This window comes from Phocoena sinus, chromosome 10 (assembly GCF_008692025.1).
Source record: "Phocoena sinus isolate mPhoSin1 chromosome 10, mPhoSin1.pri, whole genome shotgun sequence".
Lineage (NCBI taxonomy): Eukaryota > Metazoa > Chordata > Mammalia > Artiodactyla > Phocoenidae > Phocoena > Phocoena sinus.
In genome coordinates, this window is record NC_045772.1 from 18,312,113 (window position 1) to 18,334,262 (window position 22,150).

Consider the following 22,150-nt stretch of genomic DNA (forward strand, 5'->3'; position numbering starts at 1 on the left):
TGGGCATCAGGTAGAAAGTTTTGCAGAGGAAATAGAGGGCCCTATTTAATAAATAGAGGGTTAATCCAGCAGTCTATTTTATGTCTGTTAGCAGAGCTTACTTTTTACTTGTTGTGTGTGTTGGATAATTTTTAACAGGTTATGTATTTGTAAATTCTCTTGGTTGCAGGAAAATGTCAAATATTCCTTATAAGCTTAGAAAACTTTTAAACCTGGAAGGGACTCTAGAGATTATTCAGCTATCTTAAAGCTGAGGAAATAGCAGATATGTCATATGACTTAGCCCAGTACAGGTGATCTGAGAATCCTATCAGTTAGATAATAGAATCATTGAGGCTTAGAAAGACCTAGTGACATTTCAGAACTTTGCAGTTAGTAAGTAGTAGACTTATGACTTGGAACCCAGTCCTCTGACCCTAAATCCTGTGCTCTTTCTACCCTTCATGGGCTCCAGGAGTTTGTGGTCTTGTTGGGATGATAAGCGCATAAAAGAGAACTGAAATCCAATGTGATATGTGTGGTGACAGACATTGGTAGAAGGTGTGGGGGGCATATAAAAGAGGCAACAAGTAAGCCTTTCCAGAGAAAGTGACCTGGCTGTGACTCCTGACAGGCGTTTGTCTGGTAAAGAAGGTGAGGAAGAGCATTTCAAGCAAGAAACAATAGCATGAACAAAGGCGAGGGAGGTGAATCAGGGGGGTGTGAACCTCTGGAATGGGAGGGTTGGGAGGTGATATTGGAGAAGTCAGCAAGGTTTAGGGCATGGCAGATCTTGTCTGCCATGGTAAAGGGTTCATCAGAGGAGGTGCTGGGGCGGCATGTGGGATCTTACTTCCCTGACCAGGGATCGAACCCACGCCCCCAGCAGTGGAAGCACAGAGTCTTAACCACTGGACCGCCAAGGAAGTCCGTAGATTTGCATTTTAGATCCAATACTCTCGTGGCTGAATAGAGGATGGAATTGGTAGAGAGGAGAATGGAGACTCTCCTGTGTTAACTAAGAGAGGACAAGACAAATGGAGAGAAAGTGGTGTATTTGCGATTTAGTCAGTAAATCCAGCAGTGCGTGATTGGGTAGCAGGGGAGGGAAAGGGAACAGTCTGAGGCATTCCCCAGTTTATGGCTATACCCACTGCCGGTGCAACTGGGTGGATGGAGCTGTTGGCAGGAAGCACAAGGTTCAGAGGTGGGATGGGAGCCATGATGAGCTAATTTGGGGCCTGTTGATTTGAATCTCTTATCTGAGTGGAGGTGTTCAGTAGGTAGAAGAATATATGAGTCTAGTGCTTAGGAGCTAGAAAACTGAGCTGGAGAAAAACATTCGGGAGTCCTTAGCATACACATGGTGGCCAAACCCTGTAGAACAGTTGAAAGAGCCAAGAAGAATAAAAGACAAGAAGATGGCAGGAGATAGAACTTGGGAGAATGCTGTACAGTATTTAAGGGATGAGCAGAGGAAGAAGTTGTAGCAAGAGATGAGGAATGGTTCTAGAAGTAGGCAGAGCATCAGTAAAATCATGGAAGCTAAGAAAGGAGAGGGCTGCCCAAGGCTAAGCTCCATGTACCTATGGTCACCTTATCCATGACAGAGGAGGCCAGAATACAATGGAGCAAAGACAGCCTCTTCAGTAAGTGGTGCTGGGAAAACTGGACAGCTACATGTAAAAGAATGAAATCAGAACACTCCCTAACACCATACACAAAAATAAACTCAAAATGGATTAGAGACCTAAATGTAAGGCCAGACACTATAAAACTCTTAGAGGAAAACATAGGCAGAACACTCGTTGATATAAATTGCAGTAAGATCTTTTTTGACCCACATCCTAGAGTAATGAAAATAAAAACAAAAATAAACAAATGGGGCCTAATTAAAATTAAAAGCTTTTGCACAGCAAAGGAAACCTTAAATAAGATGAAAAGACAACCCTCAGAATGGAGGAAAATATTTGCAAACGAAGCAACTGACAAAGGATTAATGTCCACAATATATAAGCAGCTTATGCAGCTCAATATCAAAAAAATAACCCAATCAAAAAATGGGCAGAAGACCTAAATAGACATTTCTTCAAAGATGGCCAACAAACACATGAAAAGATGCTCAACATCACTAATTATTAGAGAAATGCAAATCAAAACTACAATGAGGTACCACCTCACACAGGTCAGAATGGACATCATCAAAAACTCTTGGGACTTCCCTGGTGGTGCAGTGGTTAAGAATCTGCCTGCCAATGCAGGGGACACAGGTTTGAGCCCTGGTCTGAGAAGCTCCCATATGCCATGGAGCACGAAAGCCCGTGTGCCACAACTACTGAGCCTGCGCTCTAGAGCCCGTGAGCCACAACTACTGAGCCTGTGTGCCACAACTACTGAAGCCCGTGCGCCTAGAGCCCGTGCTCTGCAACAAGAGAAGCCATCACCATAAGAAGCGCGTGCACTGCAATGAAGAGTGGTCCCCGCTCGCCGCAACTAGAGAAAGCCCACACGCAGCAACAAAGACCCAACACAGCCAAAAAAAGAAAAAAATCTACAAACGATAAATGCTGGAGATGGTGTGGAGAAAAGGGAACCCTCTTAACACTGGGATGTAAATTGATATAGCCACTATGGAAAACAGTATGGAGTTTCCTTAAAAAATTAAAGATAGAACTACCATATGGCACAGCATTCCCACTACTGGGCATATACCCAGGGAAAACCATGATTCAAAAAGACACATGCACCTCAGTGTTCATAACAGCACTATTTACAATAGCCAGGACATGGAAGCAACCAAAATGTCCATGAACAGAGTAATAAAGAATATGTGGTATATTTACAATGGACTATTACTCAGCCATGAAAAGGAACGAAACTGTGTCATTTGTAGAGACGTGGATGGACCCAGAGAGTGTCATACAGAGTGAAGTAAGTCAGAAAGAGAAAAACAAATATCGTATATTAATGCATATGTGTGGAATCTAGAAAAATGGTATAGATGACCTTATTTGCAAAGCAGAAATAGAGACGCAAGTGTAGAGAACAAATATATGGATACCAAGGGGGAAAGGGGTGGGTTGGGAGGAAATGGGGGACTGGGATTGACACATATACACTATTGATACTAGGTATAAATTAGGCAACTGAGGGGAACATATTGTATAGCACAAGGAGCTCTACTTCATGCACTGTAGTGTCCTAAAAGAGAGGGAAATCCCAAAGGGAGGGGATATGTGTATATGTATGGCTGATTCATTTTGCTGTGCAGTAAAAGCTAACACAACATTGTAAAGCAACTATACTCCAGTAAAAATTGATTTAAAAAAAAATGGAGAGGGCTGAGAGCTGACCACCAGATCTAGAACAGACGATTGCATTTAGCAACATAACGGTCACAGGGAACTATCAATTTTGGTGGAATGGTAGGGAAAACAGCCTGTGTAAGAGAGAACAATGAATCTGTTCCCTCTACCCAAAGGTGGGGTCTGCAACGGCTCAGCCCCTTGAATTGGTAGAGTGAGCTCATGCAGTACTGGGGGCGATGACAGAGGTCATCTGCCGCCAGGTCCCTCTGAGCAGACTAGCCGATGGTCTCAGTGAAGAGGGTGAAGGGAAAGAGCCATTCCCCACCCTCCCATAACCTTTTATTTTCTGTAGGGCAGAAATTGAAGACGCATGGAAACATCCCACTGCAACCTTTTACTCCATTTGGGACAATGATTGACAACTTTCTCCCTCCCCAGTCTATTTATAGACACACATTTATTGAAAGAACAAGCAAACAAGCTTAATTTCTCAGACTGAAGGACTTCTGACAAACTTTAGACATGGCGTATTTATCAAAGAAAAAGAAACTTTCAACAGAGAACCTTTAAATCCTGCATAATCCTCCTTCCTCATTACACATTGGCAGCCTGTCTTCTGGATGGAGAATATAGGCTGTGATTGTCTCCACTTCTTTACCCATTTCCTCCCAGCACAGTGGGGAAGCTCATTGTTGGGCAGGGTCCACAGACTCTGGACTCATTCAGGGACACTTCCTGAGGCTCTCCACCAACACCTGCGATTTTCCTTGTTACCTGGTGACAACAACCTGAATTATAGTTGTGGGCCCCGGGGAGGAAATGAACACAGGACTGGCATTGTAAAAATCTACCTGTTAGTTGACAGCAAATATAATACGAAGCAAGAGGAATAGGCTTAAATTTCAGTAGAATAAAGATTAGAAAAAGTTGTACTTTAGAAGATTACTTAAAAGGGCAGTGGACTGTCTTTGGATAAAATATCTTTCTTTTTCCAGAGGAAATAATAAAGATACTACTTTATTTTTTAATATAAAGCACTAAAAAAAGGGGGAAACTAGGAAAACTTACCATTTAAAATCTGAGAATAGATTTTTCAAGGAAGTTAGTTAGTGGGACCTTCCCTCATTCTCATTCCCAATTCACACTACCTTGGAAATAGGGTAGGTATGGCTGTCCAGATGTAGAAAATGGAAAAGATAACAGATGGTTCCTGTCTAGCTGTGGTTTTATAGAAAAATCTCCTAAGGAACCAACGTGAGAGAGAGAACAGTGTTCTCGTTTCCCACCTCTAGAACTTATGGTCCTTGGATCTAGGGACCTGGGTTTAAATCCCAGTTCTGCTATTTTCTGGGCTTGTGGACATAAACTCTCTGAGTCTCAAGTTTCTTGGTAGCCAAAAGGGGATAATAATCTCTGCCTCTAGGGTTATTCTGAAGATTTAATGAGGTGTTATATACAAAACAACCAACAGACTCTGTAATTAAATATTAGGTTCCCTCCTTGTCCAGAATGAAGATTTGAAGTGGGAAGAAGGTTCAGGGACCTCTTTCCTGTGGAAATGAACTCATCCTGGACTTTCCTCTTCTCTGGGTTGAAAGGACTGACCTGGCTGGGTAGTGCTGTCCAGCTGGTACCGACCCTGAGGGAAGATGGGGTGGGCTGGGGTTGGCCTGAGCTAAGAATGTCCTTTCCTGGCAACTCCTGTGCTTTTGCTGCCAGAAAGAGATAGGTTGTGTTCAAGAAAGTGCTGAGGTCAAAGCTATCAGTACAGGTCCAGATGGTTCATGAGGGTGCCATGGTGTGTGGCCAAGAGGTAGTGTGGGGAGCACAGGCATGAAATAGTGTCTGTCAAGGGCATCAGCAGCTGGTCTGGGTGACAGTCTCAATCTCCCAGCAAGTCAGAGCCTCTTAAAGGGCCTTCAGGCAGAACGAACAGTCTGCAGGCCTGGTTACTGGCATGCAGAGGAACTCTGAGAATGAGTTCCTGCCTAGCCAGACCTGAGACATTCTGACTCTATTCTTCCCCACTTTACCTTTTAAGGCCTGTTAAGGCCAATGCTACATGGTCATCCCAAGCTGGGTAATTCACAAGTGCTTTCTGCTGAGTTATGTTGGGGCAACTGAGAACCTCATAGAGAGTCATGAAAATAATTCACACAGAAGAAAAATAGCCCCTGATTGCTAAGTGGAGCCAACAGCTGGAACTCCCCTTCAGCTTTTCAGCAGGAGCTGTGGGCAATGTGAGATCTGTGCTATGACCCATGAAGCAGAGCTACAAGAGAGAACAGCTCTGCAAACAGAAGCCGTAGCGTGGATCCTCAGAAGGACGATCCGGTATGGGGGGATGAGGCAGCCTAGCATAGCAGTAAAGGGCATGGGCTCATGGATGAGGCTGACCCAGGATCGTTCTACCACAAACTGGAGTGACTTACTTGACCTCTTTCAGTTTTCTCATCTTTAAAAGTCAATGAACATGCACAAAAAATTCTCTGGAAGGATACACGTTTTAGGAGAAGACTGCACAGATGAAGACCAAGATGGGAGAGACAGTTTTTACTTCATACCTTTATACATTTTCATTTTTGAATCATGTGGATATGCATCCTATTAAAAAGAATAAATGACAAAAATAAAAGACAAGTGATGATAGTTTATACCTTGCAGGATAACACAAGCCTGATAGATAGTACTCAGCTAATTTGCAGTGTTTATTATTATTAATATTAATACAGGGATGCTGGCTGGGTCATCTGCCAGTGTTTTTTACCTTTAAATACCCAGCAGTCCCTTATCATGTATCCAGATTGATGCCCTACATGCACCGGCCTTACATTATGTTTATAATCAATGGTATAAATTTAGCCCCTTAAAAGTAGTAATGTACGGACTTCCCTGGCGGTCCAGTGGTTAAGACTCCACACTCCCAATGCAGGGGACCGGGGTTTGATCCCTGGTCAGGGAACTAGATCCACATGCGGCAACTAAAGGTCCAGCAACTAAAAGATCCTGCAACTAAAAGATCCGGCACGTGGCAGTGAAGAATGAATGAATAAATAAATATTTTTAAAAAAGCAGTCTTGTAAGTGGGTAAAATGAGTAAATGAGTGCCACTTGCAAATTGACTGTAATTTTTTTTTTACTTTTCACACATTTTAGAGAATTACATTAAATTATTGACAATGGCACATGACACTGTATAATGAACACCTATATACCCTTTATCTTTAGTCACCAGCTGTTAACACTTTGGTCATACTTATGTTTTCTTTCATATACACACACACATGCATACATATATATATTTTTTCTGGACTATTTGAAAGTTAGTTGCAGATGTGACACTTTTATCTCTAAATACTTCAGCATGTGTCTTCTGAGAACAGGACATTCCCCTACATAACCACAGTACAATGATCAAACCCAGGAAATTTAACCATTACATAAGAGTATTATCTAATGTACAATCCATATGCAAATGTTCCCAAGTGTCCCTCCCAGTAAATGTTCTTTATAGCTGTTTGCTTTTTGATCCAGAATTCTGTTGAGGATCTTCCACTGCATTTGGTCGTCTCCTTTAGTCTAGAACATTTAAGTAGGGCTTGTTTTGCCTTTCATGACACAGTTTTGAAGAGCCTAAGTCAGTTTCTACCCTACCCTCCCTGCCCCAATGTGCTTGTTTGTATCTGTTTTTTTTTTGCGGTACGCGGGCCTCTCACTGTTGTGGTCTCTCCCGTTGCGGAGCACAGGCTCCGGACGCATAGGCTCAGCGGCCATGGTTCACGGGCCCAGCCGCTCCGCGGCATGTGGGATCTTCCTGGACCAGGGCACGAACCCGTGTTCCCTGCAGCAGCAAGCGGACTTTCAACCGCTGCGCCACCAGGGAAGCCCTGTATCTGTTTTTTGATAATTAGACTCAGGTCAATTGTTTTTGTCAGGAATACTACAACAGGTGATGTTCCAATGCCGCCTTTTATAAATGTTTTTTATCCTTTTAGATGTGTGAAGCCAGGAGTCATTTAAAAATTTCTAATATTCTTATTTTCAAATATCCAGCAGGTCAATTATTGATAAGTGACTCTTGTCATCAAGTCATGATGGAGGCTGTGGGCTATTTGTACAGATCACTTGATTTAAGGGCCACCTACCTGGGATCTTCTCATTCATCGATCAGTGGGATCCTGCAGTGAGTTTCTATTCTATGTCTCAACAAGAAATAGGCTTCAGGTTATTCATGTTCTATAAATGACCTCTTGACAACTTTTGATCCTTTGCAGCCTCCTGAGGGACACTGAGTGGATCCGGGGTAGGAGATGTTGGCCTCAAGGCATGAGCCAGCAATATTCTGAGGGTCCCAGGAATGGCGCCTCATTATGGGAGCACTTGATCAAGTTAAACTATCACAGCGCTCAGAGTTCCGACACAGTGAGCTTGGCAGTGTGCACCAGGGCAGATAAGCTACAGGGGGCTAAAAGCTTGGACTTGGTGCCTCATACAATTTCAGATAAATCAAAATATGCTTCAGGACAAGGGAAAAAGTTCTTGAGACCCATTATTTCCGTTTCTGCTGAGGAAAAGACCTGACTGAAGACACAAAGTAATGTTGCAATATGGCATGAAAGATTGTTCCTCTAAGATTTTATCTTTGGGTAAAATGGATGGTGCAGTAAAGCTTTCACGGCAAAGGATTTTGTCAGCTAAAAGCGAGAGTGAAAAACGCCAAATTACCCCAGTTTACCAGCATCCCCTGCTAGGGTCTCTTAGCACAAATAATCCCTGGGAATCCTTATCTGAGCTCATCTCAGAGAAGTGGCTTTTTCATAGCCCAGATTACAGTTCAATTTCTCAGAAGTGTTTTTTGCAGAGAAGATCTCAGTTTGAAACAAAATTGATGAAGTCCTCAAATGATACTAATAAAGAATAAAAATTATCATGGGCTCTTCTGTGTCAGTAATTTTTTTCTACTTGTCTTTATTTAGAACTCTTTTTTTTTTTTTTTCGGTATGCGGGCCTCTCACTGTGTGGCCTCTCCCGTTGCAGAGCACAGGCTCTGGAGGCGCAGGCTCAGCAGCCATGGCTCATGGGCCCAGCCGCTCTGCGGAATGTGGGATCTTCCCGGACCGGGGCACGAACCCATGTCCCCTGCATTGGGAGGCGGACTCTCAACCACTGCGCCACCAGGGAAGCCCTATTTAGAACTCTTTGATGAGATATTTTCTAATCAAGAAAATAATCAAGGTGATAACCAAGGTTATTGGGATTTTATTTATTTTTTAGCCACTTAAAATATTTTAACAGATTATAGCTAAAAAGAACAATTTTTAAGTGATTAATATTTCTGTGGTACTAAAACTATAAAGTAAGTTTAAAGTACTAGAGTCCATGGATTTGATACCATATCTGTTTTAAACATTGTAATTGCCTCTCTTTTGTCAGTGATTTGTAAGATATTACCTATTAACTGTTGAGGATTACTTACTGGCTTCTTTCTCTCTTATCACCCAACTAAATCCTACCTACTTTAGGAATCCAAGTGGAAGAATGGGCTCAGCTGTGTGACTTTAAGAATGCTATGTTGGGCTTCCCTGGTGGCACAGTGGTCAAGAATCTGCCTGTCAATGCAGGGGACACGGGTTTAAGCCCTGGTCTGGGAAGATCCCACATGCCGTGGAGCAACTAAGCCCGTGAGCCACAACTACTGAGCCCATGTGCCACAACTACTGAAGCCTGTGCGCCTAGAGCCTGGGATCTGCAACAAGAGAAGCCACCGCAATAAGAAGCCTGCGCACAACAACAAAGAGTAGCCCCTGCTCGCCGCAACTAGAGAAAGCCCCCGCGCAGCAACGAAGGCCCAATGCGGCCAAAAATAAATAAAATAAAATATATATATATATATGAATGCTATGTCACTTCTCTTAGCTTTAGTTCCATCACTTATAAAATGGGAGAAATTATGGTGCTTACTTTTTAGGATTACTGAGAGGACTGCATGAGAAAATGCACATTGCAAGCCTTCAATAAATAGTAGTTACTGTCTGTCATGGTCTAACCCAGAGCCCACCTTTTTCCATGAAAACATCTCCTGATGCCTCCAGCCCACAACTTAAGCATACACTAATGCTTTGGGTTATTTGTCTTAAATCGTGCCCCACCTATTGCACAGATGGCAGTGTGGTCTCCCAGGCAGACAACCAGCCTTGAGGGTTATTCATTGCACTCCACCAGCGCCCTGCTCCACCGTAACCACGGGGTAGCTCGGCAAGCTCTCGCAGTCCAATGATTCCCAGACGGGTTCTGGGTGGGCCGCATCAGACTTTCCCGCAGGAGCCAAGTCTGACTTAGTCCACACAGAAATGTTGCGTGGTGGGGGTTGCTGTTTATTTGGCTTTGGTGGAATCACAACGCTCAGAACGGGTGCAGCCTCGCAGGTCTGAGAGAAGACAGGTGCACCGTGCTGGTCAGCTTGGGCATGAGCAGGGGGAGTGGTGTCCCGAGGGCCTCCCTCGCGAGGCAGAAATCTCGGGAAGGGCACTGGCCTTCCAGGCTGTGCAGTCGGGGTGCCCTTCAGGCACATCAGACCACGTGTGGGTCCTGGTCCCAGCTGCTGGCTCATCCGTGGGACTGGAAGGATCCAAGCCAGGGGCCAGGGGACGTCCCAGACCCGACCCCGCGATCAAGGGGAGGTGCAGACTGCTGAGGCCATTAATGCGGAGAGGTCGCCTCCTGGAGCCGGAGTCACAAACACCATGTCAGTACAGCCAGGGTTGGGGGGACGGTCACAGACGGCGGGAGGAAGGTGCTGCGGAGCTCGGCGGGTGGCCCCAGGGTCAAGTCTCATGGTCCAGGGCCAGCAGAGTCATCCTATTCCACGTGACCTTTGCTGACGGGACGTTCGCGCCACCGCACAGCCACCTTGGCGCGCCACACGGTCAAGAAGCGGCTGTAGCAGGCTCCGCGCGTGGCCGCGACTGCCCGGGGTGCCCAGGCCCTTGCTGCCCCGCCCACACCGGGCCCGGCCTAGGCCCCGCCCCTCCAAGGCCCCGCCCCGCCAAGACACCTCCCCGCCAGGACCCCGCCCCGCCAAGGCACCGCCCCCGAGGCGGCCGGAGGGGGGCGGGCCGCGCCCCCACGTGCTCCTACGTAGGGACGTCCCGCCGAGCGAGCAGAACGCTGGCAGAGCACCTACCTGCCGGCGCCTCTCGCGGCGGGCAGCGGCAGGCATGGCTACGGCGGCGGCGGCGGCGGCGGCGGCGGCGGCTCGTGGGGCTGGTGCAAGGGCGGTGGCGGCCCTGCGGAGCGGCTGCCGGACTGCGGCTCGGGGGCGGTCGCGCGCGGGCCCCGCACGGTCCTTATGCACAGCACCTGGGACCGCCCCGGACATGAAGCGCTACCTTTGGGAGCGCTACCGGGAGGCGAAGAGGAGCACGGCAGGTGAGTGAGGCTGCGCCCTGTCGCACCCTCGGTACGTGGGGAGGCCCCTCCCCGCCGGGCTGGGGCGCCAGGTCCCGTCCCATATGGCCATCGGGGAAGCCGGCACCCTCGGACCCGCGTGGGTCCGCTGCTGACCTCCAGAGCCCCCCCATCGTGACCCGCGGTTGTCCCCAACCACGGGCGACATCGCCTCTGCAGTGCGATTTCCGGGAAACGCGGAAAAATGCGCCTCCAGAAACTTTACAACTCTTGCCTTTCTCCTATCGGGAAAGCCGTTTTATAAATTCCTGGGATTTTTAGCCAGAAATCTGCATCGGAAGCGCTTTGGGCTCTCCTGGGGGTTCCACGGACATCACTTGGGAGACGGTCACCCCCAGGCACCGTTCGGTATTGTTATTAATAAACAACAATAATAGTAACCGCCGGAGTCCGGCAGGCGGCGGGTTACCGTGGATTCCGCTGCTGGGCAGGTGGCAGTGTCCGGAGGCTGATTTATTTTCCTTCTTTGTTTTAGGGGATGGGGTAGGATTTGCTGCTCTTGAAATTGGAGGGGTTCGGTTGGGAGTGTTCTGAGTTATCTACTAACCTCAGCGAGGAGGTGATTCCAGGGAGTGACCACTTAGTGGTCAGATGAACATAAAATGAGCTTGGTTTGATTGTTGGTTAGGGAAACAGGGAGGGACGCAAAGAGGACCCAGTAAATACTAATGTCAGACACATAAATTGTCTCCCTGAATTCTTCCCCATACCTAGGAAGGAAGTGCCACATGCCCATCTTAGAGATGAGACAGGCCAGACTCAAGTTTAAGAAGCCTGGCCAAGGTCACACTTTGACCTCGGGTCTGTCTCAGCCCCTAACCCATTGTCCTGTTTCCTGCACTGCCTTGCAGTAGCAGCTGACCGTTTGGGAACTGGTGTAAAGGGCCAGTGATAGTCCATTGGTGCTGCTTTTTTCAGGGAAGATTTAGAATAGAAATTTTTATACTGATATATTTTTTGGGGGGGTGGTGGTGGTAGAGGTGGCGTGGAGAGATAGGGAGAGAGTATTTGGTGGAGAGAACATTTGGTAGAATCACATTTTACAGACAAGGTTTGCTGCTGCAGGTTGTGAGACTCTGGGAACATCACAGAGCTCCAGTTTACTCATCTGTAAAATGGGAATGGATGCTGGTGATACCAACATCATAGGGTTGTGGTGAGGAATGAGCGAGTCCATCCATCAAAGGTGTTTAGAACAGTGCCTGGCAAAGGAGACAGTTGAAGGGTTGGGTGATAAAGATCAGCTTCAGGCCAGAGTTGGCCTTTGGTGTGGGATAATCCCAGGGGGATTTTGGAGTAGGACAGCTTGAGGGAGATTTTGAGATTTGTTAGCTCTGTGACTTTGGTGGCAAGTTACTCTTCTCTGACCTGAGTTTTCCAACTGTAATGTGGGGATAAAGTGAGGATTTTTAGTGTGGGTTCAGCATCCAGCAGATGCTCAGGAGACAGTAGCTATTGCGGCTGGTTATTAAATAAAGACACACTTAGTAACGGTGGAGGTGAGTTAGTTAGCAGTAGGGTCTAGGTCTCCTTTAGCTTAGGGCAGTGCCACATGTGGTGCTGAACAAGCCACCTAATCTCTTTAGTCTTCTTTCTGTAGAGTGAAGCCACTGAACTAAATAATATGGGAGCCTTTTCAAGTGTTACGGGTCTGAGAATCAGTATGCCGGGGTGCCCCATCCTGTCTCCACGCCCCCAGCACATGCCCACGTAGTCCCTGTTTCACCCCTGAGAACTCAGGGACTTTTTTCCTTCACCCTATCTGGGGCTGCACCACCCCTGCCCTCCTTTAGCTGAAGTCTGTACACATGCCCAACTTGCATTCATTCACCAAGCATTTATTAAGCACGTACCAGTGGGCTTAAAAGCTGTTGATTCACAGATGGACGCATGTGAGAGGGAGGGGCCCACAGTGGCTGAGCGCCTGTCCAGGCCAAGCAAGAGGGACCCGAGTTGCACGGATGGGGAGGCTGGTAAACAGATAAGTGACAGTCCAGCTTGGGGAAGATAAATAACGGTCCCAGGGGATGCAGGAAATGCTTGACACTGTGTTCGTAGGAGTGAGGGCTCAGAAGTACTGATGCTCATAAAAAAATATACAGGTTTTCTTCGTTTACTAGAGGACAAAAGAATTTTGTTTTCTCCCTTCCTGATTATTGCTTTCTGGTGTTTGATCTCTTGCCTTAATCTAAACAATCCCTTCAGGTGTCTTCTCTTTGAAGAGGTTCCCAGAATGAAGCCTGCTCAGGAAAGAGATGATTTTTACTCTTTGTTTTACCCTTTCTCTCCCACCCTCTTTTTTTGTTTTTTTTTTCAAAATTTTAAAAAGTTTTTTTAAATAAACTGTATTTTTTAGATCAGTTTTAGATTTACAGGAAAATTGCATGTTTCTCTAAACCCCATATGCAGTTTTTCCTCTCTCATGACTATGGGACTGTGATATTGAGATTTATAATCAGAAATACTGCAGAGAGCTCCTAAAACCCTTGGAATTTCCTAAGTACAGTACAGAGATGATAAAGGTGTCTTTTGTTATTTTAATTAGGTGACTTTCGGAATACCTCAGGGCAGCCACAGGGTGGGGCCTGGATGCCAGGGAACCCAGCCCTGTGATTAGAGAGTTGGCACTTCGTGTCTTCTGACCCGCACCCCTCGGGGAGGGGAGAGGGGCTGGAGATTGAATCGATTGCCGATGGCCAATGATTTAATCTTTCCCTGTGTAATGAAGATTCCGTAAATGACTCCATAAAAACCCAGAAGGATGGGGTTCTGAGGGCTTCTGTGTTGGTGAACACGTGGAGATTGATTTGGGGAGAGTGGTACACCCAGAGAGGGCATGGAAATTCCTTGCCCTGTCCATGTACTGTGCCCTCTGCATCTCTTCCATGTGGCTCTTCCTGAGTTGTATCCTTTTATAGTAAACCAGTGATCTAGAAAGTAAAATGTTTCCCTGAGTTCTGTGAGCCACTCTAGTAAATTAATTGACCCCGTGGAGGGGGGTCAGTGGAACCTCCAGTCTGTAGCCGGTCTGTCAGAGGCACAGGTGACCAGCTGGACTTGGAACTGAAGTTGGGCAGGGGGCAGTCTTGTGGGACTGAGCCTGTAGCCTGTAGGATCTGATGTTCTCCCCAGGAGGTGTCAGAAGTGAGTTGTGTTGTAGGACACCCTGCTGTGTCGAAGAATTGGTGGCCTGGGGAGAAAACTCACATCGGAATTGGGTGCTGAACCCTTTAGGTACATTTGTCCCAGTTAACCAATATTGATACATTGTTGGTATGTATCAGTATTAACCAAAGTCCATATTTAATTCAGAATTCCTTAGTGTTTAACCTAGTGTCCTTTTCTACTCCAAGGTCCCATCCAGAATAGCACACTGCATTTAGTTATCATGTCTCCTTGGGCTTCTCTTGGCTGTGACAGTGTCTTAGAGTTTCCCTATTTACCATGACCTTGACAGTTTTTTCCTTTTTTAAAACAATTCTTTTTTTAATTTTTATTTATTTTTGGCTGTGTTGGGTCTTTGTTGCTGCATGTGGACTTTCTATAGTTGTGGCGAGCAGGGGCTACTCTTCGTTGCGGTGCGCAGGCTTCTCATCACGGTGGCTTCTCGTTGCAGAGCACAGGCTCTAGGTGCTCGGGCTTCAGTAGTTGTGGCACGCAGGCTCAGTAGTTGTGGCTTGAAGGCTCTAGAACGCAGCCTCAGTAGTTGTGGTGCACGGGCTTAGTTGCTCTGCGGCATGTGGGATCTTCCTGGACCAGGGCCCAAACCCATGTCCCCTGCACTAGCAGGCAGATTCTCAACCACGGCACCACCAGGGAAGCCCACCTTGACAGTTTTGAGGCGTACTGCTCACATACTACGTAGAATGTCCCTCACTTGGAATTTGTTCCTTTTTTTTTTTAACTTGAGATTTCATGTAATATTTATGTATCTGGTGATAGCATCCAGGGATTCCTGATAGAAGCAAATGCAAACTCCTCCTGGATGAATAGACCTTCAACCTAGCCCCAAAGGGAGAGCAAAGAAATTGGTAGACCTGTGAGTAAATCTAAACATACATTGACAATATAGAAATCAGTCCGAAAGAGAGCAGGAGAGGAGGTAAGAGAAATTGAGAAAAAGCAGGAAATATCATGAAGGATGATGGTGGAAATAATTCCAAATATATCGGTGATCATGATAAACTCAGATTAAAAGATCGTCAGATCAGATATAAGAAACACAGTCTAGCTAGGTGCTGTTTAAAGAGATACACCCCGAAACAAAGATGTAGAAAAGGTTGAAGTTAACAGAATGGGAGAAGGCGTCTCGGGCAAATGCAAACCAAAGAAAACCAGCAAGTATGAGTATCAGACAAGTACCGAAATGGCATTGAAAGGAAATAATGTTTACTATGGGAAGAGTTGCAAATTACAGTCCACGGACCAAATCTAGCCTCTAGTTAGGTTTTATCGGAACACAGCCACACTCATTCGTTTCCATGTATATATTTTTTTGCTCCTTTTGTGCTATGATGTCAGAGTTGAGCAGGTGCAGCAGAGACTGTATGGCTCGCACAGCCCACAGTGTTTACTAACTGGGCCTTCAGTAGAGGATGTATGTTGACTTCCGAACTTAAGCTGTGCTTATATATCAGTCAACATGGATGAGTCTCACAAAAGGAAGACTGAGTGGAAAAAAGCAAGTTGCAGACATATGCTAATTATAAAATATTTGAAAACACAAAACATACTGTAGATCACTTGTAGGGATACACATGCATGTGGTCAAAGTCTAAAGAAATGCAGGAAGAATGTTATACACCCAAATCAGGGTAGTGGTTACCCCCGCCCCCTGCAGGAGGAGAATGCAGGTGACATCTTAGAGGGTTTAGTTCCTAAGCTGCATGGTGGGGCTGTGGGTGTTGTTTGTATTATTTTTATTCCTTTCTGTGTATCTTAGAACGTAGCCTGACACATTCTTTAGAAATCTTTTGTTTAGGTGTGTGATACTGATGATCCATGGCTATAGGAAAAAATAGCAAAAGGGCTTAAGGGAGAAACATGCCACATAATAATTTTCACGTAGGAGAGAAGTTCCTAAAATGGAGAGCCAGAGGGGCCTCTAGAGGTCATGGAGTCCAGTCCTCTGCTTGGAGAAGGAATCCCTTTTCCATAGCCCTTGCTAGTGGCCACCTGGCACCTGCTTGAGTTTGCCATGTGATCACAAGGCTGCCAGTTTTTATTTTGGATGGCCTGAGTCACAGAGTAGGTAATTCCAAGAAGATGGTGATGGTGTGTCATCCCAGCTCTCCCCTTTGACTTCATTATTTTTGGAAGCTCGCTTTTACATTCACTCGTGTTTGTTGATATCCCTTGTTGGTACTTGGTCCTGACCACAGGAGGCCACATGTGGTTCTGCTGGTTCAAAGTGGAGGGAAGCAGTGCATGGCATATGGAAGGCACTGATATTTATTCTTCTCTATTTCCTCTATGCTTTGATGAGAAATAGTTTTGCCTAGTATTTGATCTTTTGATATGACTAAATTTTCTAAGATTTTCCCTTGAAACAAATGTACTTTTCTTTTGAACAGTTGTTTGTTTTTTATTAAATGACTTAAGATTAGGGTGTCATTAAACCATTACTGTATATAATTTTGTTTCAAGTGCAGTTGCATATAATTTTATGTTTGGAACTTTAGGAAGCCTGATGGATTTCTATGCAGCAGTCAGAATTACAGATATTACAAGGTAGTAAGATATAAGTTTAACTTTTAGTGGGAGTAGTATAAATGTCATGTGTATTATTAATTATTTGGATGACTAATTCTATTTGTCATAGGTTGCTTTTCCCTGGAGATGGTGCAAAATATCCAAAGTCTGGGAAAAATGAAAGCTTCTTTTGAGATGAATAAACGCAGTAGAATGACTTCCGCCCAGCCCGGTGTTAAGTTCCTCTTGTCTCCAACTGTCAGAGCGATATTTCTTGGTCTTCCCCACTGCCTGCCTTTGCTTTATTATTATTATTTTTTAATAATCCCTGTACAAGCCTCTGTACAGTGTCTGGCACATAGTGGGTGCTTATTGAAAAAATTCCTGAGGGTTTAGTAAGTGGGAAAATCAATTTACAAACATATTACACACTGTATGATTCCCATTTATATAAAGTTCTAGAAAATGCAAAAGAATCTGACTGAAAAGAACAGCAGTTGCCTGGGGATGGGTGGGGATCGAGGGACTGAGGGAGAGGTGGGATTCAAAAAAAGGTGTGAGGAAATGTTTGGAGACGCTAGATGTGCTCTTATCATCTTTATTTTGATGATGGCTTTGTAGGTGTGTATGTATGTCGAACCTCATCAAACTGTATGCTCTGTGTGCAACTTGTTATGTATCATTTGTGCCTCAATAAAGCTATATAGTAAAGACAGAGAAATGAGGGAAGGACTCTGGTTTATCCTGGCTTGAGGTGGGACCCCGGAAGTGGCCCAGTGCAAGTCAGGTGTTCTAGTCTGGACAGCTGTGGCTGGAGGGGTGGGGCAGTGTCCTGGAAGAGCCCAGAATGTGTGTGTTCAGAGATGGGGAAGGGCCATTGCTTATCTGAGGGTTGGGGCGTGCTGGGCAGGGAACGCCATAGATGTTCACCTTCGTGGAGAAAAGGATAGGATGCCTTAGATACTTGGTTTCATCTTGGCGTCTTTCATTGGGTTGTTGCAGAAGTAAAAGTGGGTAACAGCTGAACGGGTTTTGGAGATACTGGGGAAAACAGTTTCTGGCTAAAAATAGTTGCTTTTATTTTATTAAAAAATTCTTTTTAATTGAAGTAGAGTTGTTTTACAATGTTATGTTAATTTCTGCCGTACAGCAAAGCGATTCAATTATCTGTCTATATATCCATATCTCTCTCTATATACACACACACACACATTGTTTTTTTCAACATTCTTTTCCATCATGGTTTATTACAGGATAATGACTATGGTTCCCTGTGCTGTACAGTAGGACCTTGTTGCTCATCCATTCTATGTATAGTTGCTTACATCTGCTCACCCCAGCCTCCCACTCCATCCCTCCCCCACCCCTCTCCCTCCTTGGCAACCAGAGGTCTGTTCTCTCTCTGTGTGAGTCTGTTTCTGTTTCATAGATAAGTTCATGTGTGTCATATCTTAGGTTCCTCATATAGGTGGTATCATATGAGTGGTATTTATCTTTGACTCGCTTCACTTAGTATGATCACCTCTAGTTGCATCATGTTGCTGCCGACGACATTATTTCATTCCTTTTTATGGCTGAGTAGTATTTCCTTGTATATAGGTACCACATCTTTATCCTTCATCTCTTGATGGACCTTTAGGTTTTTTTCATGTCTTGGCTATTGTAAATAGTGCTGCAGTGAACATTGGGGTGCATGTATCTGTTTGAATTATGGTTTTCTCCTGATATATGCCTAAGAGTGGGATTGCTGGGTCATATGGTAATTCTATTTTTAGTTTTTTAAGGAACCTCTGTACTGTTCTGCATAGTGGCTGCACCAATTTACATTCCCACCAACAGCGTAGGAGGGTTCCCTTCTCTCCACACCCTCTCCAGCATTTATTATTTGTAGACTTTTTGATGATGGCCATTCTGACTGATGTAAGGTGGTACCTCATTGTAATTTTGATTTGCATTTCTCTGATACTTAGCGACGTTGAGCATCTTTTCGTGTGCCTATTGGCCATCTGTATAAAAAGAGCTGTCTTAAAATCTGTAAGGTCTGATAGTAGTATGCTCTTATGAATTGTCTGATCCCAAGTCACACTTGCTCCTCAGTTTTCTTTCCCTGACTGTAACTAATTATCAGCAGAAAGAGTATTACGTGGACATAATCATATCCAATAACATTTGTTTGCACGAAACAACAGTCTAAATATACATGTGAAACTTGTGTTGTGGTCAGACTGTTCCCTATCATATCATTTGCACCAAAACAGATTCACATTTTTCAGAGAATGTGAAATTTGTCAGTGGCAGAACTGACTGGCCTTTGCCCAAGTGTTACTTCACAGAAGGAAGTTGTAACGTGGTGAAGTTCGCTAAGAGAGAAATCGCCTATAGCGGGGTTTGTCTTTTTCTTGTTATTTTTTAATTGACAGTTATAGATGAGAAGTTTAAGGTTTAAAATTTGGCTGTGGAATCTTGAGTTCACTTGTGGAAACAGTCGGGGAGATGTAAATACTGCTTCACCTTAGATACGAGTCCCTACACTTTTATTTTTCATGTACTTTCAGTCTATATGTATACTTTTCTAAAAAAAATTATTTATTTTTGGCTGCATTGGGTCTTCGTTGCTGCATGGGCTGTCTCTGGTTGCAGCGAGCTGGGGCTACTCTTTGTTGAGGTGTGTGGGCTTCTCATTGCGGTGGCTTCTCTTGTTGCAGAGCACAGGCTCTAGGCACGCGGGCTTCAGTAGTTGTGGCACAGGGCTCAGTAGTTATGGCTTGCGGGCTCTAGAGTGCAGGCTCAGTAGTTGTGGCACATGGGCTTAGTTGCTCCATGGCATGTGGGATCTTCCCGGACCAGGGCTTTAACCCATGTCCCGTGCCTTGGCAGGCGGATTCTTAACCACTGCTCCACCAGGGAAGCCCCTATATGTATACTTCTAAAAGAAATCTTGAACCTTGTTTTCAATCTACATGTGACCTTTAAAAAGAGAATTTGAATCTGTGTTAAGTGAATATGGACTAATTCATAAAATATTTTGAATCTTAATATTCATGAAATATAGGAGTGTTATGAAATATAAGCAGAAGTTAAGATTTGATCAAATTATGGAAAATAAATATTTGAAATCTGCTCTAACTTTTGTTGATGTAGGAACGTAGAAATATGTCACGAGCTAAGAAATGTGACCTTGAGCTGGTAACCTTGTCTCATCTTCATTTTTCTCCTGTAAAGTGGGGATAATAACTAGTGTCTCATGCTAAGTGGGGTCCATTCACATTGCTTCATATGGCGCCTGGCACATTGCAGAGGCACATAATATTAGCCACTAGGATAACTTGTTGGTCCATTGAGAACTGGGAAGATTCAAAGAAAGCTTTGTGGTAGTATAGTCATTCCTAGGACCCCGAGGACACCAAAATCCACGGGTGCTCAAGTCCCTTATATAAAATGGCATAGTATTTGCTTAGAACCTAAGCATATCCTCCCATATACATTAAATCATCTCTAGATTACTTGTAATACTTAATAAATGTAAATGTTGTGTGAATAGTTGTAAGTACAGTGTAAAGGCTGTGTAAATAGTTGCTGGCATGTGGGAAAGTTTTACTTTTTGGAACTTTCTGGAAAAAAAATTTTGGGGGGGAATGTTTTCATTCTGCAGTTGGTTGAATTCGTGAATGTGGAACCCAAGGATATGGAGGGCTGACTGTAAACGGGGCAAAAAGGAGGCTTTTCTTCTGTTTTTTTTTTTTTTTTTTTTTTTTTTTTTGCTGTACGCGGGCCTCTCACTGTTGTGGCCTCCCGCTGCGGAGCACAGGGTCTGGACGCGCAGGCTCAGCGGCCACGGCTCACGGGCCCAGCCGCTCCGCGGCACGTGGGATCCTCCCGGACCGGGACACGAACCCGCGTCCCCTGCATTGGCAGGCGGACTCTCAACCACTGCGCCACCAGGGAAGCCCTCTTCTGTTTTTTGAAGCTCTAAAATTCTCTGGGAAAAAGGGTTTTTTCCCATTTTTCTCTTCTTCCTTTTCTTCTTCAGGGGCTTCATACCTTTATATTCTTTTTCTAGGAGAACAGCTTGATGTCTACGGCATATTCCAAAAAGAAGAAGTCTAATTAATTAAAGAAAAACGACATCTTAATGTCTCTGGGACTGTGGCTTTTCCATTACCAAAAAATTGAACTTCAGTGATTTTCAAGTGCATTTCAGCTTTTCTGTTTGAACATTTTCCTGTTAACATGTTTGGTTCCTGAGTTCAGATATCTGAGATGTGTATGTTTGGGCCTCCAAATGGAGCATGTTTTCCCCCAGGTTTTGCTTTTTAATATAACTGCAGTGAATTCTTTGGGTATAAATCTTTATCTGCATCTCTTGGTACTTATTGCCACCTGCTTTCTGGAAAGTTCGAACTGATTTATACTCTTATTAAACAGCAAGGAGTGAGGCTGCCCATTCCCAGCACCAGCACCCACTCTATGTTCTATCATTAAAAACAAAAAGGGTAGAAACCCCACCCCCCAAAGAAAACTGCATACAAATAACAGCAACGAAGACACCACTGTAGTCTCATTGGACAAAAATGGTGTCTTTTCTTCCCAAGTGACACAAGCTTATAATAGAAAAAAGTGTAACTGAAATAAAAACAGTAAAACCATTGATAATCCCACCTTTCAGAGAGAGCTACTCTTAACTGTCTAATTGTCTTGTTTTTTTAAAAATGAATTTATTTATTTATTTGCTTTTGGCTGCATTGGGTCTTTGTTGCTGCATGCGGGCTTTTCTCTAGTTGCGGCGAGCGGGGGCTACTCTTCGTTGTGGTGCGTGGGCTTCTCATCGCGGTGGCTTCTCTCGTTGCGGAGCATGGGGTCTAGGCGTGTGGGCTGCAGTAGCTGTGGCACGCGGGCTCAGTAGTTGTGGCTCGTGGGCTCTAAAGCACAGGCTCAGTAATTGTGGTGCACGGGCTTAGTTGCTCCATGGCTTGTGGGATCTTCCCGGACCAGGGATAGAACCCATTTTCCCCTGCATTGGCAGGCGGATTCTTAACCACTGTGCAACCAGGGAAGTCCCTGTCTAATTGTTTTAGTTTGATTTTTTAAAAAATAATTGGAATGGTTGAACGTTTATTAGCCATTTAATTTCCTTTCTTGTGAGATATAGTCTTTATCTTTTTGTTTATTGGGTTTGTATGGCTTTTTCTGTTTTTTTTTTTTGCGGTATGCAGGCCTCTCACTGTTGTGTCCCCTCCCGTTGCGGAGCACAGGCTCCGGACGCGCAGGCTCAGCGGCCATGGCTCACGGGCCCAGCTGCTCCACAGCATGTGGGATCTTCCCGGACCGGGGCACGAACCCGTGTCCCCCGCATCGGCAGGCAGACTCTCAACCACTGCGCCACCAGGGAAGCCCTGGCTTTTTCTTTTTTTACATTAAGGATATTTGTCTTTGCTGTTTATCTTTTAATTTTGTCTAATATAATCCTTCGCCCCCAAATTTGTGATACTTTTTGATACACAGATGTTTAAAATATTTATATTGTAAATCTGTTGATATTTTTCTGTTTTGATTTATTCTATTGCTTTTACATTTGGAAAGTTATGTTCTATCCTGAGATGAAGTAAATAGTAGTCTATATTTTCCCACCTTTTTAATATTTAGAAGTAAAGCTGAACTCTTTGATTCACATGGTGTTTGTTTTGCAGCATAGTTTGAAGGAACAT

The 22,150-nt window shown here is 44.7% G+C and overlaps 2 protein-coding genes across 3 annotated transcripts in view; both read left to right on the plus strand.

Moving 5' to 3' along the window:
• LOC116761134 (putative tetratricopeptide repeat protein 41) overlaps positions 1-8,214 on the plus strand; it is an 83,975-nt gene extending 75,761 nt beyond the window's left edge. Inside the window, 3 exon segments of the mRNA XM_032646919.1 lie at positions 7,341-7,470; positions 7,562-7,900; positions 7,902-8,214. Of these exon segments, the coding sequence (XP_032502810.1) occupies positions 7,341-7,470; positions 7,562-7,900; positions 7,902-8,208 (776 nt within the window). The 3' untranslated portion in view covers positions 8,209-8,214.
• Positions 8,215-10,452: 2,238 nt separating this feature from the next.
• Positions 10,453-22,150, plus strand: part of NT5DC3 (5'-nucleotidase domain containing 3) — a 55,423-nt gene continuing 43,725 nt past the window's right edge. For both annotated transcript variants that reach the window (XM_032646040.1, XM_032646041.1), the window contains exon 1: positions 10,453-10,715. In XM_032646040.1, the coding sequence (XP_032501931.1) occupies positions 10,505-10,715 (211 nt within the window). In that variant the 5' untranslated portion in view covers positions 10,453-10,504. The remainder of the gene's footprint in view (positions 10,716-22,150) is intronic.